At 56.3% G+C, this 13,908-nt stretch overlaps 1 protein-coding gene across 1 annotated transcript; it reads left to right on the top strand.

Annotated features, from left to right (window-relative positions):
• The first annotated feature begins 244 nt into the window (after positions 1 to 244).
• On the top strand, positions 245 to 13,647 carry RGL3 (ral guanine nucleotide dissociation stimulator like 3). The gene is made up of 19 exons (XM_049639878.1): positions 245 to 349; positions 815 to 928; positions 1,584 to 1,807; positions 1,936 to 1,989; positions 2,107 to 2,321; positions 6,668 to 6,810; positions 6,898 to 7,113; positions 7,819 to 7,922; positions 8,044 to 8,128; positions 9,277 to 9,333; positions 9,442 to 9,528; positions 9,731 to 9,763; positions 9,844 to 9,965; positions 10,664 to 10,759; positions 10,861 to 10,929; positions 11,018 to 11,114; positions 11,744 to 11,896; positions 11,983 to 12,097; positions 13,093 to 13,647. The coding sequence occupies exons 1-19, from the start codon at positions 317 to 319 to the stop codon at positions 13,209 to 13,211; spliced, it is 2,136 nt and encodes a 711-aa protein (XP_049495835.1). The 5' UTR covers positions 245 to 316; the 3' UTR covers positions 13,212 to 13,647.
• The last annotated feature ends 261 nt before the right edge of the window (positions 13,648 to 13,908 follow it).

Raw genomic sequence — 13,908 nt, 5'->3', positions numbered from 1 at the left:
GCCGCTTAGCTGTACACACTGGCTCACCCACACCTGGAGACACAGAAAAGAACCCTTCCCTGGGAGAGAGAGGTGTCCTTTCACCTGAGCACAGGTTGATATACCCCTATAGGGAAAGCCTGGACCTCTCTTCCCTGGGCCTGGGCTGGCGCTGGGGTCCAGCTGGGGGCATCCGAGAGCCGTGGGTCCTGCCCCGCCCCTGCACGGCCAGGTCGCCCCGCCCTGCCCCACGGGCCCCAACGCCAGGCCACTGCCCGCCGCCCGTCGGCCCTTCCGCCTCACTCAGCCGCGCCGTGGAGCGGGACGGGCACTGGCCATGGATCGGACAGCGGGCAAGGACCTCGCCCTGGTAAGGGGACCAGGGGTCCCGGACGCCACATCCCTGGCGATCCCAAGGTCCCGAAGCTCCAGGTCCTCGCCTTCCGGACCCTATCTCCCCCCAAATCGGACACTTGATTCCCAGCCCGGCCTCCCGGTCCCTGACCCAGTGAAGTGGCTGGTAACCTCTTAAGGATGGGGGCGTCTCCGAGCTCATCTGGGGGGGGGGGAGGGGACAGGGACAGACTCCGTGAGCCTGGACCCTAGGACGTCCCCGAATGCCACTCCATCCTCTCAGGACCAGGGAGGAGGGTACCCGCGGCGCCGAGGGGACTTCCCTAGCCCGGGACGCCGCCCCGAGTTTCGCAGAGTCTGACCGGGAAGGGGGAGTGGTGCCGGGAGTCCTCGCCCCGGACTTAAGTCCTCGCGGGAGAGGGGGGGCCGAGGTCCCGGGCCCCCTCCCCCCGCGGCGCCCTCAGCCCGCCTCCGCGTCCAGGCGCCGCTGCAGGACTGGGGCGAGGAGACCGAGGAAGGAGCGGTGTTCAGCGTGTCCTTACGTCGGCAGCTCAGTCAGCGCTCGAGCCCGAGGGAAGGGCCTGGGGGCAGCCAGGTGAGGAAGGGGCCGGAGGGCGGAGCCGGGCCGGAGGCGACCAGGTGAGGGCGGGGCTGAGTGGAGGAGCCCGCAGGCAAAAAAGGTGAGGGCGAAGCCGAGGGGCGGGGCTGAGCCCCAGGGAGGGGCGGGGCCTAGAGGCAGACGTGGTCGCGGTAGAAAGGCGCCCCGGGGGCGGCCTGGTGAATGGGGTCGGGGCGCGCGGCGGGCCGGTCGACCGCGCGCTTCCGGAGCGGGGACCTGGGGACTAAACTGGACGGCAGGTCCGCCAGGCCTGGCCTAGGTCCGCCAGGCTTAGTGGGCGGCGCTGGAGGGAGGGGTCGTCGTTAGCGGCAGCCGGGTGAGAGCGGACCGGGGTGGAGGGCTGGGGCGGGAAAGACCAGCGAAGCGCGTCTGGAGAGCTGGGAGCCGCGCGGGGAGGGGTGCGGGCGAGTGAGTGAGGGCGCGGGGCGGGGCCCGGGGGACGACCTGGTCCCGGGCGAGTTGCGAGGGTCATTTGGGCCTGGAGCAGAATAATGAATCCAGGAGGCCGGATTCCGAGCAATGGGCGGGACCAGACGTAAGAGCGCTGCTTAGCGCTGGGCATAATTGGAAAGGGGGTGCTCCGGGCCACTCCTCTGTGTCCCTTTGCCTCCCCCCCCCCCTTGCCCCGCAGGCCTCCAGCCCCGCTGCGGACGCCTTCCTCCATTACCGCACGAGCAAGGTGCGGGCGCTGAGGGCCGCGAGGCTGGAGCGGCTGGTGGGGGAATTGGTGTCTGGAGACCACGAGCAAGACCCGGGCTTCGTGCCTGCCTTCCTGGCCACCCACAGGGCCTTTGTATCCACTGCCCGTGTGCTGGGCCTTCTCCTGCCACCACCGCCACCGCCCCTGCCTCCAGGGTCAGTACCAACGGGTAGCCTCCGTGTTCTCACCCCCAGACTCTCCTTTGGGTGCTCGCTCCTGCATTCTTTCCCCCTAAGCTCCCCCTAGCCTCCCTCTTCTCCTGATGGGGGATTGCTTTTCCCAGGACAGAGATCAAGAAGACAGAGGCAGGAGGTCTGCCCGTCAACAAGAACTTAAGGTTGGTCTCCCATAGGTGAGGGTAGGGGGTCCTAGAGGTCCAAGGTCGATCTGAGGTGTAGGGGCCCCCAAGGTCCAGAGCTCTGGGCTGGGCTCTGAGGCCCTCCATTCTGACCAGGGCTGTGGTGTCCGTGCTGGGCTCCTGGCTGCGGGATCACCCTCAGGATTTCCGGGCTCCCCCTGCCCACTCGGACCTAGGCAGCGTCTGCACCTTTCTGGGCTGGGCGGCCCCAGCAGGGCCCGAGGCCCGGGAGGCAGAGAAGCTACTGGGAGATTTCCTGGAAGAGGACGAGCGAAAGCAGGAAGACGAGGAGCAGCCTGAGGCGTGGACAGGTGAGGAGTATGGGGCACAATAGTGCCCTGAGCAGGACTTTTCCTCCACGACCCGTCCCCCAGGGGCGTTCTCCCCTCACAGAGCTGCTACAGATCTTGGGCAAAGTTCTTAACCCTGTCTGAGCCTTAGTTTCCCCACCTGTAAGATGGACCTTTTGTCTAACATATTAGCACCTGTCTAATCCTCGGCACAAAAAACACTCTACCATTGGGTCAGGACGCCCTGTGTTTCTAGCTACAACTCCTTCCATTGCTACTTACGCTAGGAGCCACAGAGAGCCGGATTCAAATCCCAGTTCTGCCATCTGCTGACTGACCTTGACACTTCAGTCTCTGAGCCTCAGTTTCCTCATCTGTGAAAGGGGGGTGATGATAGTATTTGCCTGATTGACCTCTTTATTCATTCAATACATGCATAGCTACTGGCTCTGGGAAATAACAGGGGACCGAGCTCCCAGTTCCCTAGGGAGGACAACAGTAAACAAGGATATAAGCAAACAGTGAGGGCTTGGCAAACAGTATTATCTTCATTATTGTTGTTATCACGGATTCTCGCTTATTGGAATCTACCACCTGTAACGAAAATACATAAAAAGTCATAGTGCGATTGCTATTTTCTTGTAGAAGGGGCATCAGCAAGCTATCTGGTCCTTTACTGAGTTTGCCCACCCGGGTTGTAGAGAGCTTTGCGGGGGAGGGAAAAATATCTACCTACTTCATTCAGGTCTTCGTTCACTTCCTCAGACCTGCTTTCTCTGATCGTCTCCCCGCAAATATATCCCCCTACTCTGTGTCCTCGCCAGCCTTATTTTTCTGCAGAGCACTCACTGGCCTTGTCGCAGACTCTGTCCCCAGGGGCAGGAACAACCAAGATTTGTTGACTGAATAATTGCATCCTGCTTATAAAGTACCATCTTTCACCCATCTGTGTTCGAACTGATCCCTATCCCAAAAGCATCTAAATCCCTAACCCCCATCTTTTAATCCTCAGATTAAAGCGGCCACATTCCTCTCTGCTTTACAAAGTAGCAGCTATTTTTTTCTCTCCCTGGTGACAAAGTCTCGGTTATTTATGTAGATTTTATCCCTCCGTCTTCCCTCTTGGTTTTTTTTAAGTGTCTTTCTTCCTCTGCCTGCAGGATTTCGCCAGCTGATTTCAAGGCATTAGAGCTAAAGGGTCCAATGGGGTAGCTACTAGCCGCATGGGGTTATAGACACTGAACTTAAAATAAAAATGTCAGCGATTTGGTCACACTGGCCACATTTCTAGTGCTCATAGCCATAGTAGACAGCGCAGGTAGCAAAATGTCTCCACCACTGCAGACAATTCTATTGAAAGAACCGCCCTGAGCTGTGAGTTCTTGAAGTCAGAGGAGAAATGAACATTTATTGGACACCTACTGTGGGCCCTGCTCTGGGACACACTGCGTTTTAACATCTTTCTGGGGGGGGGCATTACTTTTTAGTATGAAAAATTTCCGACACACAGGAAAGTGGAAAGAATGGTATAAAGAGCCCTCAGACACCCCTTGCTCATTTTTAACAATTAAGAATTTGACGCAAAAATGTCTTTTCAGGATAACCTGAAAACAGATCCCATGCTGATGCCACTTCACTCGTAAATACTTAGGTATGCGCCTTAACTGCCAAGGACTTTTTTTTTCATATTTATTTATTTTTGAAAAAGACAGAGACAGAGCGTGAGCGGGGGAGGGGCAGAGAGAGAGAGGGAGACACAGGATCCGGAGGAGGCTCCAGGGTCTGAGCTGTCAGCACAGAGCCCGGCTCGAACTCACAGACTATGAGATCATGACCTGAGCCGAAGTCGGAGGCTTAACTGACTGAGCCACCCAGGCGCCCCTGACAAGGGCTTTTTTTTTTTTTTTTTTTTTTTTCAACGTTTTTTTTTAAATTTATTTTTGGGACAGAGAGAGACAGAGCATGAACGGGGGAGGGGCAGAGAGAGAGGGAGACACAGAATCGGAAACAGGCTCCAGGCTCCGAGCCATCAGCCCAGAGCCTGACGCGGGGCTCGAACTCACGGACCGCGAGATCGTGACCTGGCTGAAGTCGGACGCTTAACCGACTGCGCCACCCAGGCGCCCCAAGGGGCTTTTTTTTTTTAATATAACCTTGTGCCTACAATCTTTTCCAACAAAATCAGCAATAATTACTTAATTTCAAAAAATACCTAGTCCAGAATCAAATCCCCCCATTGTCCCTAAATGGTTTGGTTTTTTTGTTTGTTTTTTTGTTTTGTTTTTTTTTACAGTTGTTTCTTTGAAATCCAAACATCCATTAAGGCACTTGGTCTTCCTTCTTTTTTTTTTTTTTTTAAAGTTTATTTATTTATTTAGAGAAAAAGTGCACATGAGGGAGGGGCCAAGAGAGAGAATCCCAAGCAGGATCCACACTGTCAGTATGGAGCCCGACACAGGGCTTGAACCCATGAACCGTGAGACCATGACCTGAGCCAAAGTCAAACGCTTAACTGACTGAGCCACCCAGGCACCCCAGGGCGCTTGGTCTTTCATTTCTTAGGTCTCTTTTATTCTATCACATTCTCCCTTTGCCTTTTGTTTATGTCATTGGGCGCTTTGAGCGCTCTGCCGAGGTCAGGCGTGCAGGGTAGGGGGGGGGGGGGGGGGGGATTCTCCACTTACCTGTTCGCTGTCTCATGGTGACATGTAGCATGTTCTTCTATCCCCATATTTGCTGTAAGACCTACAGATTTGATTAATTGAGGTGCAATTTTTTTTCCAATGACAACTTTTTAAAACCAGGATTTTGCAACACCGTCTGTCCTAATTTGAAATTAAAGACAGCTAATTAAATGCACTTACAAAGGTAAGTAAAAAAATAATACTATGGTGCTGTAACTCTAATATGAAGGAGAAATAAAGTGAAAGCAGCTCATACAATAATAAACTATGCTTGTTGCTGTGTTAGCCCTTAGGCATGTCTTACTAGGGGACGTGATGAGGTTGTCCAGAGCCTTTGTCTCTCATAGCGTCATGGTGAATGTGACAGTCACAAACACCAACTAATGCACCACACAGGTGCAGTAGCATAAACATTGGGGACATCGCTTTCCAGAATGGCGAACATTCATAATTTCCAAACAAAAAGGATCCAGACTTTGACAGTTCTTGCAGTCCTGGAGCCAAACTAATGGGTGGTCATGAGCAAGAGAGTTGGGTTGTAGGTGCAGATTATTGTAAACAGGTTTTCCAAAGACGCAAATGTCCTGAAGTGGCATTTGGAGGTGGAGTGGCACAAATTCACTGAGCCTGTCAGCTCCCTGGTGGCAGATTTCGATTTCCAAAATGTCCCCTAGGGGGCGCCACCACCGAATCCCACTATGGGAAAAATCATTTCTTTCTTTTTTTCTTTCTTTTTTTTTTTAATTAAGTAGAATCCACGCCCAACATGGGCTTGAACTCACGACCCTGATACCAAGAGTCTCATGCTGTACTGGTTGAGCCAGCCAGGCGCCCCAAAAATCATTCCTATTGATTATTTTATGGCAGTCTAGTATGTATGATCCTGTTTGATTTTTTTTTTTTAATATTTTTTTCAACGTTTTTTATTTATTTTTGAGACAGAGAGAGACAGAGCATGAACGGGGGAGGGGCAGAGAGAGAGGGAGACACAGAATCGGAAACAGGCTCCAGGCTCCGAGCCATCAGCCCAGAGCCCGACGCGGGGCTCGAACTCACGGACCGTGAGATCGTGACCTGGCTGAAGTCGGACGCTTAACCGACTGCGCCACCCAGGCGCCCCAATCCTGTTTGATTTTTTAAAAATCCAGATAAAGAAATCAAGGCACAAGGGAGGTTAAAGTTCACATAGCAAGCCTGGGGGACAAATTTGGATTTGGACTTGGGACTGCCAATAGCCTTCCCTTACCTAGAAAATCATACCACCTCTCGCCACAATAGGGTAGACAGATCTTATTTCAATATAGGTTCAAAGACAAAACAAAACAAACAAAAAAAACCCCACAAACCTCTCTTTTCTACTGTAACCTGTAAGCACTTGGCTTCAAATCCCTGCCCTGCCATTCCCTGAAGGTGCGACTTAGGGCAAATTTTTCCTCCCTCAGTTTCCCCATCTGTGGAAGGTAGATAATAGTACCTCCCTCACTGGGTTACTGTGTTAAATCGCCTAGTGTGGACTACCACCCAAGGCGCTAAATGAACGTTTCTGTTGCTCTGACACCCTTAAAAATCCTCAGGGAGGTTTCCATTTTGCAGATAAGTAAAGTGAGACTCAGAGACATTAAGGCACTCGTCCAAGGTCCCAAAGCCAGTCCTGGATTCGAACCCCTTCTTATACTCCCTCAGTACCTCCTGGAGCTACCCAGACCCCACGCCCAGACTCCCCAGAGGGCTGCTGGGAAGAGGAGGAAGCAGTGGCGCGGGAAGGCCCTGAGCTCCTAGACTTCAGTGTAGACGAAGTGGCCGAGCAGCTGACCCTGATGGATGTGGTGAGGCCCGGGTGGGACGCGGTAATGGGGCGGGTTCCGCGGAGCACAGATCCTACCCACCCACCCCCACCGCCTCCCTTCGCCCAGGAGCTCTTTTCTCGGGTGCGGCCCTGCGAGTGCCTGGGCTCCGTGTGGTCACAGCGAGACCGTCCAGGGGCCGCAGGCACTGCCCCCACTGTGCGAGCCACTGTGACCCAGTTCAACATGGTGATCGGTTGCGTGCTGGGCTCCGTGCTCGGAGCGCAGGGCCTGGCCGCCCCACAGAGGGCGCAGCGGCTGGAGAAGTGGATCCGCATCGCCCAGGTGCTTGTTGGGGGGTGGGGGGCGGGGGTGGGGCATGGGGTGGGGAACAGGCCTGGTGAGAGGCCGGGGACTGGAGGCGGAAGGCCCAAGACAGGGCTCTGGCAACGAGGGGAGGGTTGGGGTTGCGAGGTACCTAAGGGAAAGCCTGGAAGGGGTCCAGGGCTAGGGTCCAGGACTGCAGAGGGTCACTGTGGGTTTAGGGATAAGAGGATGGGGTGGGAGAAGGTAATGGGGAGGCCGTGGATTGGAGGAAGGACCGAAGCCCGGAGAAGGGGGCGGAGGTCCCTACAGGGACTGGGTAGGGTAGGGGCGGGGCAAGAGCCTCAAGGCTGAAGAAGAGAAACAAATTGGGGGCCCACTAGAGTGGGAGGGGGGGAAGAGGGGGGAAAGAGGGTAAACGGTTGATACCCACGCGGGGGTGAGACATAGCTTCGGGGAGGAGAGGTCTGGGTCCTGGGGAGATACTGTGGGCACCTCTAAGGCTCGGGGAGAAGCGAGGAACGGGGACAGGTGCCAGGTAAGGAGTGGAGGGGCAGGTGGGGGAGAGTGGAGGACCCCGAGGGAGGAGGCTGACTCTTGGTAGCCTGTCAGATGGGGGGCGAGTTGTAGGAGTCTGGCCTGGGGTCAGAAGTCTCGGATCAAAGGTGGATCATAGCTGGGGGTCAGGCTTGGGGTGTGACCAGCGCCCCCGCCCCACCCGTCCAGCGCTGCCGCGAACTGCGGAACTTCTCCTCCCTGCGCGCCATACTGTCAGCCCTGCAGTCTAACCCCATCTACCGCCTCAAGCGGAGCTGGGGCGCCGTTAGCCGGTGAGGACGGGAGAAGGAGGGAAGGAGGGTTGGTGACGCTGGGGCGGGCCCTCCTCCTCCCCAGCGTCGCTCTGACCTTCCCAGGCGCTGATCCGTGACCCCTCTCTTGCCCCCGCCCCAGGGAACGGTTATCCACTTTCAGAAAACTCTCGCAGATTTTCTCCGATGAGAACAACCACCTCAGCAGTAGAGAGATTCTTTCCCAGGTAAAGATGGGTGTGGACCCCGGGGATCCCCCGCCCCCAAAAAGGGACCTGGGGCCGGGCAGGGCATGGCTTGTCATTGTCATAACATTCAGTGTCCTTCCAACACACCTCAGCAATGACCTTCCCCCGTGTTAGCGGACAGCCCCAGGGCTTTACTGCCTCGGCCGGCCGCCCTCCTTACAGCTCACACGCAGTGACTGCCTTGTTTATTCATTCAACAAATACCAGAAGTTACATGGAGAAGGTCGCTTGGGGCCAGAGTCCTAGCAAAGAGTAAAAAAATAAAATAGTGCTAGGACTTGACTTTGAGAAGCAAAACTAAAACTTGCGTGCCCGCGAGGCTGACGAGGTGTAGGCAAGATTTAGATTTTAACTGCAGCTGGGTGCTGGTTCGTAGGGTGAATCCAGACTAGATGGAATGTGAAGCCTGTTCCTTCGGCCCAGAACATTCTTCACATTCACCTTCTTCAGGTCTCGCTTCGCCTGCTGCCTTATCGCCCTTATCTCTGCCTGGTACATGTGTCGCTTGGTTATTGCTGCCTCTCCCTGGCTAATGTCTGCTCTGCGAAGCCAGGATTTTCTGGTCTCTTTGGCTCACCGCTCCCTCCCTAGCACTCAGAACAGAGCCTGGCCCAGAGTAGCTGCTCAATAAATGTCTGTGAGTGAATGCATGTCTCGAATAAGGATAAGAGGTCAAGGAGCAGGGAGCTCTGAATTCAGCGCCTACCGTGTGGCGGGCACTGTGCCAGGAGACTCCTACCATGAGCCAGACAGACGAGGTTCCTGCCCTGGGTGGGGGGGGGGGGGGGTTATCAGGCCTTATATAGGGAGACACACAACACGATAATAACGGCCTAGCGATGATATAATGAATTACCAGATAGAGCGATGCTGTGAAGGCAAGGTTCAGGGTATGGATAGCAGGCCTGTGCCATTCAGGCCGGGACAAACCTTCTCGCCCGGGTTGAGGCCAGCCCTGGAGGAGGCCAGGGCCTGCCCCTTGTTGCTAATCGGCTCACTTCCCTTGTTCGGTTTTCCCCTGGTGGCCGCTGAAGGCAAACAGGTGTAGGTGGTGGGTCTTGAGGCATGTTTCCTGAGAAAAAGGGTCAGAGAGACCCCAGGACTGCTCAGTTCTTCCCTTCCCCCAGGAGGAGGCCACCGAGGGCCCCCAAGAGGAGGACCCCCTCCCAGGAAGCCTGCCCCCAGTGAGTGAGGTGGTTTGGGATGGGGGGACGAGCAGAATCTTCACGGAATGGGGTGCTACGTGATGGGGTCAGTGACGGCTGAGAGTGACTGGAGTTCTGGGGCCACAGAAACTGCCCCCAGGCCCTGTCCCTTACCTTGGCACCTTTCTCACGGACCTGGTTATGCTGGACACAGCCCTGCCGGACATGCTGGAGGTCTGACCCCTGACCCTTGACTCCTGACCCCAGCACCACTTCCCCTCAGCACAGTGGGCCTCCTGACATCCTCCCCCTGACCCTGCCCACACTCCGTACCCCAGCCCCCTTAGCGCAGTGGGGCTCCTGACATCCCAGCCCCTGACCTTGACCCTCAGTCCTCGGTTCTGGAGGCTCCAGTTCAGACAAAGTTTGCCCCCAGGGGGATCTCATCAACTTTGAGAAGAGGAGGAAGGTGAGTGGCACTGGGTGGGCATGGGGGGGACAGGGTGGGGGCAGGGCCAGGGCAGGTTCTCAGAGGCCCCGCCCCCTCAGGAGTGGGAAATCCTGGCCCACATCCAGCAGCTGCAGAAGCGCTGTCGGAACTATTGCCTGAGTCCCCGCACACCCATCCTGGTGGCCCTGCGTGCCCAGCGCCAGCTCAGCGAGGAGCAGAGGTGACTCAGTCCAGCCACCATCCCCCCGCGATGGCACACACGTATCGCTCCACCTCCTCAGACACCCTCCTGAGCCCCGACCCCCAACCTATGACCTTGCATTTCCCCCAGTCCACTGAGGGTCCCAGTTCACCTCAGATTTTGACCCCATCTGACTTTCTGACTTCAGCCTTTCATGGACAGCTGGCCATTCCAGTCACCTGTCCCATCCGTTTGCCTCCCCACCTTCTGACCCTATCTGGCCTATGACCCCATTTGTAACCCCAGTCTGGATCTCTGAGCCCAGTCATTGACCCCCGGTTCTGAATAACTGACTCCAACTTTGATGGGCATCTGACCATCCAACTCAACTCTCCCAACCGTTTCTTTTCATTCTGTTGAATCCATTGCCCCAGTCATTGACCCCAATGATCACTCGACCTGGAACTCTATCTTTGACCCAATTTTACTCCTCAATCCCACGCAGCCAATCCCCACGTGACCTGCCAACCAAGCTATCCCTTCTCATAACTAATAAGACCCCGGTGGCCCAATAGCCCGCCATTTACTACCCTGACACTGACGCTTGGTGTCCAACTCCTGCCGCACCCCCCCCATGCCCCCAAAATGCGGCCCTTCACTGATTCTAGCCAAGCTTTCAGCTCATTCCCTGCTGCTTCCTGGCCCCGCCCCACCCCATGTGCACCTTGACTCCTCAGCTACCATGTCTCCCGTGTCATTGAGCCGCCAGCTGCCTCCTGCCCCAGCTCCCCACGCATCCGACGGCGCCTCAGCCTCACCAAGCGCCTCAGTGCGTGAGTCTCGGGGTGTGCGTGGGGACAGGGGTGGGCAGAGACGGGAGAGCGCTCCTGGGCCCGAGGCTGATCTCCTCCTCATCCCTCGTCTCTATCTTTAGAAAGCTGTCCCGAGAGAAGGGCTCATCCCCTGGTGGGAGTCCTGGGGACCCCTCGTCCCCCGCCTCCAGGTGAGTATCCCAGTTAGTGAAAGGAGTGGAGATGGCAGGGTCAGAGGTCAGGGCAGCCGCTCGATCTCAGGCTCTGTATCTCCCTCAGTCTTTCCCCAGGGTCCCCGCCATCTAGTCCTAGAACCAGAGACCCTCCTCCTGGCAGTCCCCCGGCCTCTCCAGGGCCCCAGAGCCCCACCACCAAGGTACCGAGACTGCCTGTGTGCGTGTGGGACTGTGGGCACCCAGGGCCGTGTGTGTGTGTGTGTGTGTGTGCGCGCGTGCATGCGCGTGTGTGGTTTCATGACCAGGCATGTACATAAGAGGCTGTACACGTGCTTGGCTGAGCACCCTGGGTGTCTGTCCAGGAGACCCTGTGCATCTCCATGGCCCTGTTTGAGGGATTATCCCTCAGTCTGGCTTGTGCTCGGACCTGGACCCATGAGTCAGCTTGCCCACAGGGCACTTTTGGGTGTGATCACACCTTTGCAAGGATATGTGTGTCCCCAGGAATGCGCATACCTAGAGTGGAAACATGGGCGTAAATATCCCCAGTATCCACGGGACCGTGAACGGGGCTGTTGATGGACTTGTGGATGTACAACAATCATAAGCGTTTGTGTGTATTTGCTGCTGTCTGTGTACATAGGAGTTCTCATGTGTCTATTGGCCATGTGTAAGTTTGTCTTTGTAACAGGGCAAGAAGGTCTGTATGTGATGGGATGGCGTAGATGTGGGCTCGCGAGTGCACCCTGATTGCCCGTCCCCAGGCTCCAGTTGTGTAGCGGGATGTATAAGGCTCCCACCACTCAGCCCCCACCCCCGCTGCCTACAGCTGCCCCTGAGCCCGGACCTGGCAGGCCCCCGGCCCTTGGCTTTGCCTCTGAGCAGCTCTCACATCTCCTTGCCGGGGCAGCAGGGATCAGAGGCTCGAGTCATCCGCGTCAGCATTGACAATGACCACGGGAACCTGTATCGGAGCATCTTGGTGAGGGGTTGGGCCGGGAACCTGCCGGGGCAGCCCTGCCCTTGGAACTTGGCAGTCACGCCTCACCACCCACCTTCTCTTCCCAGCTCACCAGTCAGGACAAGGCCCCCAGCGTGGTGCAGCGAGCCCTGCAAAAGCACAATGTGGCCGAGCCCTGGGCCCGTGACTACCAGCTTTTCCAAGTCCTTCCGGGGGACAGGGGTGAGTAGGGACTGCTTGGAGGCTGGACTGGGGATTAGCTAGGAGGGCGGCAGGTTGACGAGGGTCAAGACTGGCCTTAACAGGGCCGTGAGGTGGTTCCAGTCGGACACAGAGTAAGGGTAAGATAAAGCAGGGTGGGGGTAAGAGGCAGTAAAATATCCGTGCCTTGATTTTGTGGGGTCATGAGGTTGCCCTGGCTGTGTGAGAGAAAGGGGGACACGACAGGTGTCTTGTTGGGATCTGTGGGGAAATGAAATTGTCCAGGGTCACATGGGAGAGGGAGGAAAGGAGGTTGCCTTGGCTTAAATTTGTAGGATCATGAGGTTGTTCAGGCTCAGCCTGGCGGGGTGGGGGTCTAAAGAGGGGTCTGGGCTTGAGTTTGTGAAGAAATGGGTTTGTCCCAGCTCAGCATGGGGACCCTGCTGTCTCTGAATGTGGCACGCCACGTGGTATTGAAATTCAGGGTAGGGGGAACATGATGATGCCCAATCCAGACACAGATCGAAGGTTCCCCGGTTCTCAAGAAGGAGAGGACACGACATGAGTTTGGGGGGACGTTAAGAAGGAATATAGGAAATTGTTCAACTATCAAGTGCGAGGGCCACAGACTATACAGGCTGGATGTAGGAAGTCATAAGGTGTCCAAGTTCATGGTGAGGGCGGCAGGAACTTGGCTGGGAGTTGGCCGGGTGAAAAGGAAGCTGTTTGGGATGGGTGACCCGAGTTTGTCCAGCCTTCCGGCACAGGCTGCGTAGACTCCAGAGAGAAATAGCGGGAGGTTGTCCAGGTCCGTGGCGGACGTGGTGGGAGAGACTTGAGGTTGTGCAGGCTTTGAGTGGGAAGGTGTCCAGGTTCCCCACGAGAGGACGGCTCAGCACTGGCTGAAGGGACGCAGGGTGGTTGTGCCAGAGTAAATGGCAGAAGGTTACTTCGGTCTTTCGTGGTGGGATATGAGGTGGTGCAGGCCTTTTACCGTCATGTCCACCCCTGGCCAGAGCTGCCGATTCCTGACAACGCCAATGTCTTCTATGCAATGAGTCCAGCCGCCCCTAGAGACTTTGTGCTGCGGCGGAAGGAGGGGGCCCGGCACACACCTACCATCTCCTCGACCTGAGGGGGCCCTCTTCTCCCTCTAGGGGCCTGGCCCCTGCCACCATGGATGTGGGGAGAGGCCTCCTCTCCCAGAAAAGTCCCATTCCCCCATAGAGCCATTGTGCTCTGTACTGTGTGACCCCCGCCCCCCACGCCCAACTTCATCGAATGCCATCTCTCTGACACTCCCGGTACTTGATCCTTATTCCAAAGCCATCAGCCCATGAGTGGCCGGATGAAGAGTTTCATCCCATAAACACAGAAGGCAGGTGGGGCACGGATGGGGACAGGGGGGGTCAGACCTTTCCCCAGAGAAATCTGACAACCCGGGGGGACGGAAGTGGATGAAAACAGTGCCCAAGGTTATGAAACAGGAGATGGGTCTTGTCTGTTCTGTGCCTCGTGTTCTCTCTTGATCAAGATCAAAATTAAAAAACAAAAACTGAAAAAACCCCAACGGCCTCATGAAAGGGTCTGGGTGAGACATGACCGGATGCCGGAGGGGGAGGGGCTGTCACACACGCAGGGGGCGGGACTCCCCAACATTTGGGGGGGGCGATACGCTGCTTTTCCGCCATGGGTGTGGGAGACTGAAGAAGTCAAATTCCACTGGCATCTGAGACAAACGACATCATCACCCTTAAGTCAATGGGGTGTGAGGATGAGAGGGGTACCCTGTCTCTCTGTGCTGGGGTAGGAAGAAGAAACAGAGCAGGTAG

Source organism: Panthera uncia, chromosome A2 (assembly GCF_023721935.1).
Source record: "Panthera uncia isolate 11264 chromosome A2, Puncia_PCG_1.0, whole genome shotgun sequence".
NCBI classification, from domain to species: Eukaryota; Metazoa; Chordata; class Mammalia; order Carnivora; family Felidae; genus Panthera; species Panthera uncia.
The sequence above is the reverse complement of the archived record's forward strand: the minus strand, read 5'-3'. Positions and strand labels throughout refer to the sequence as shown.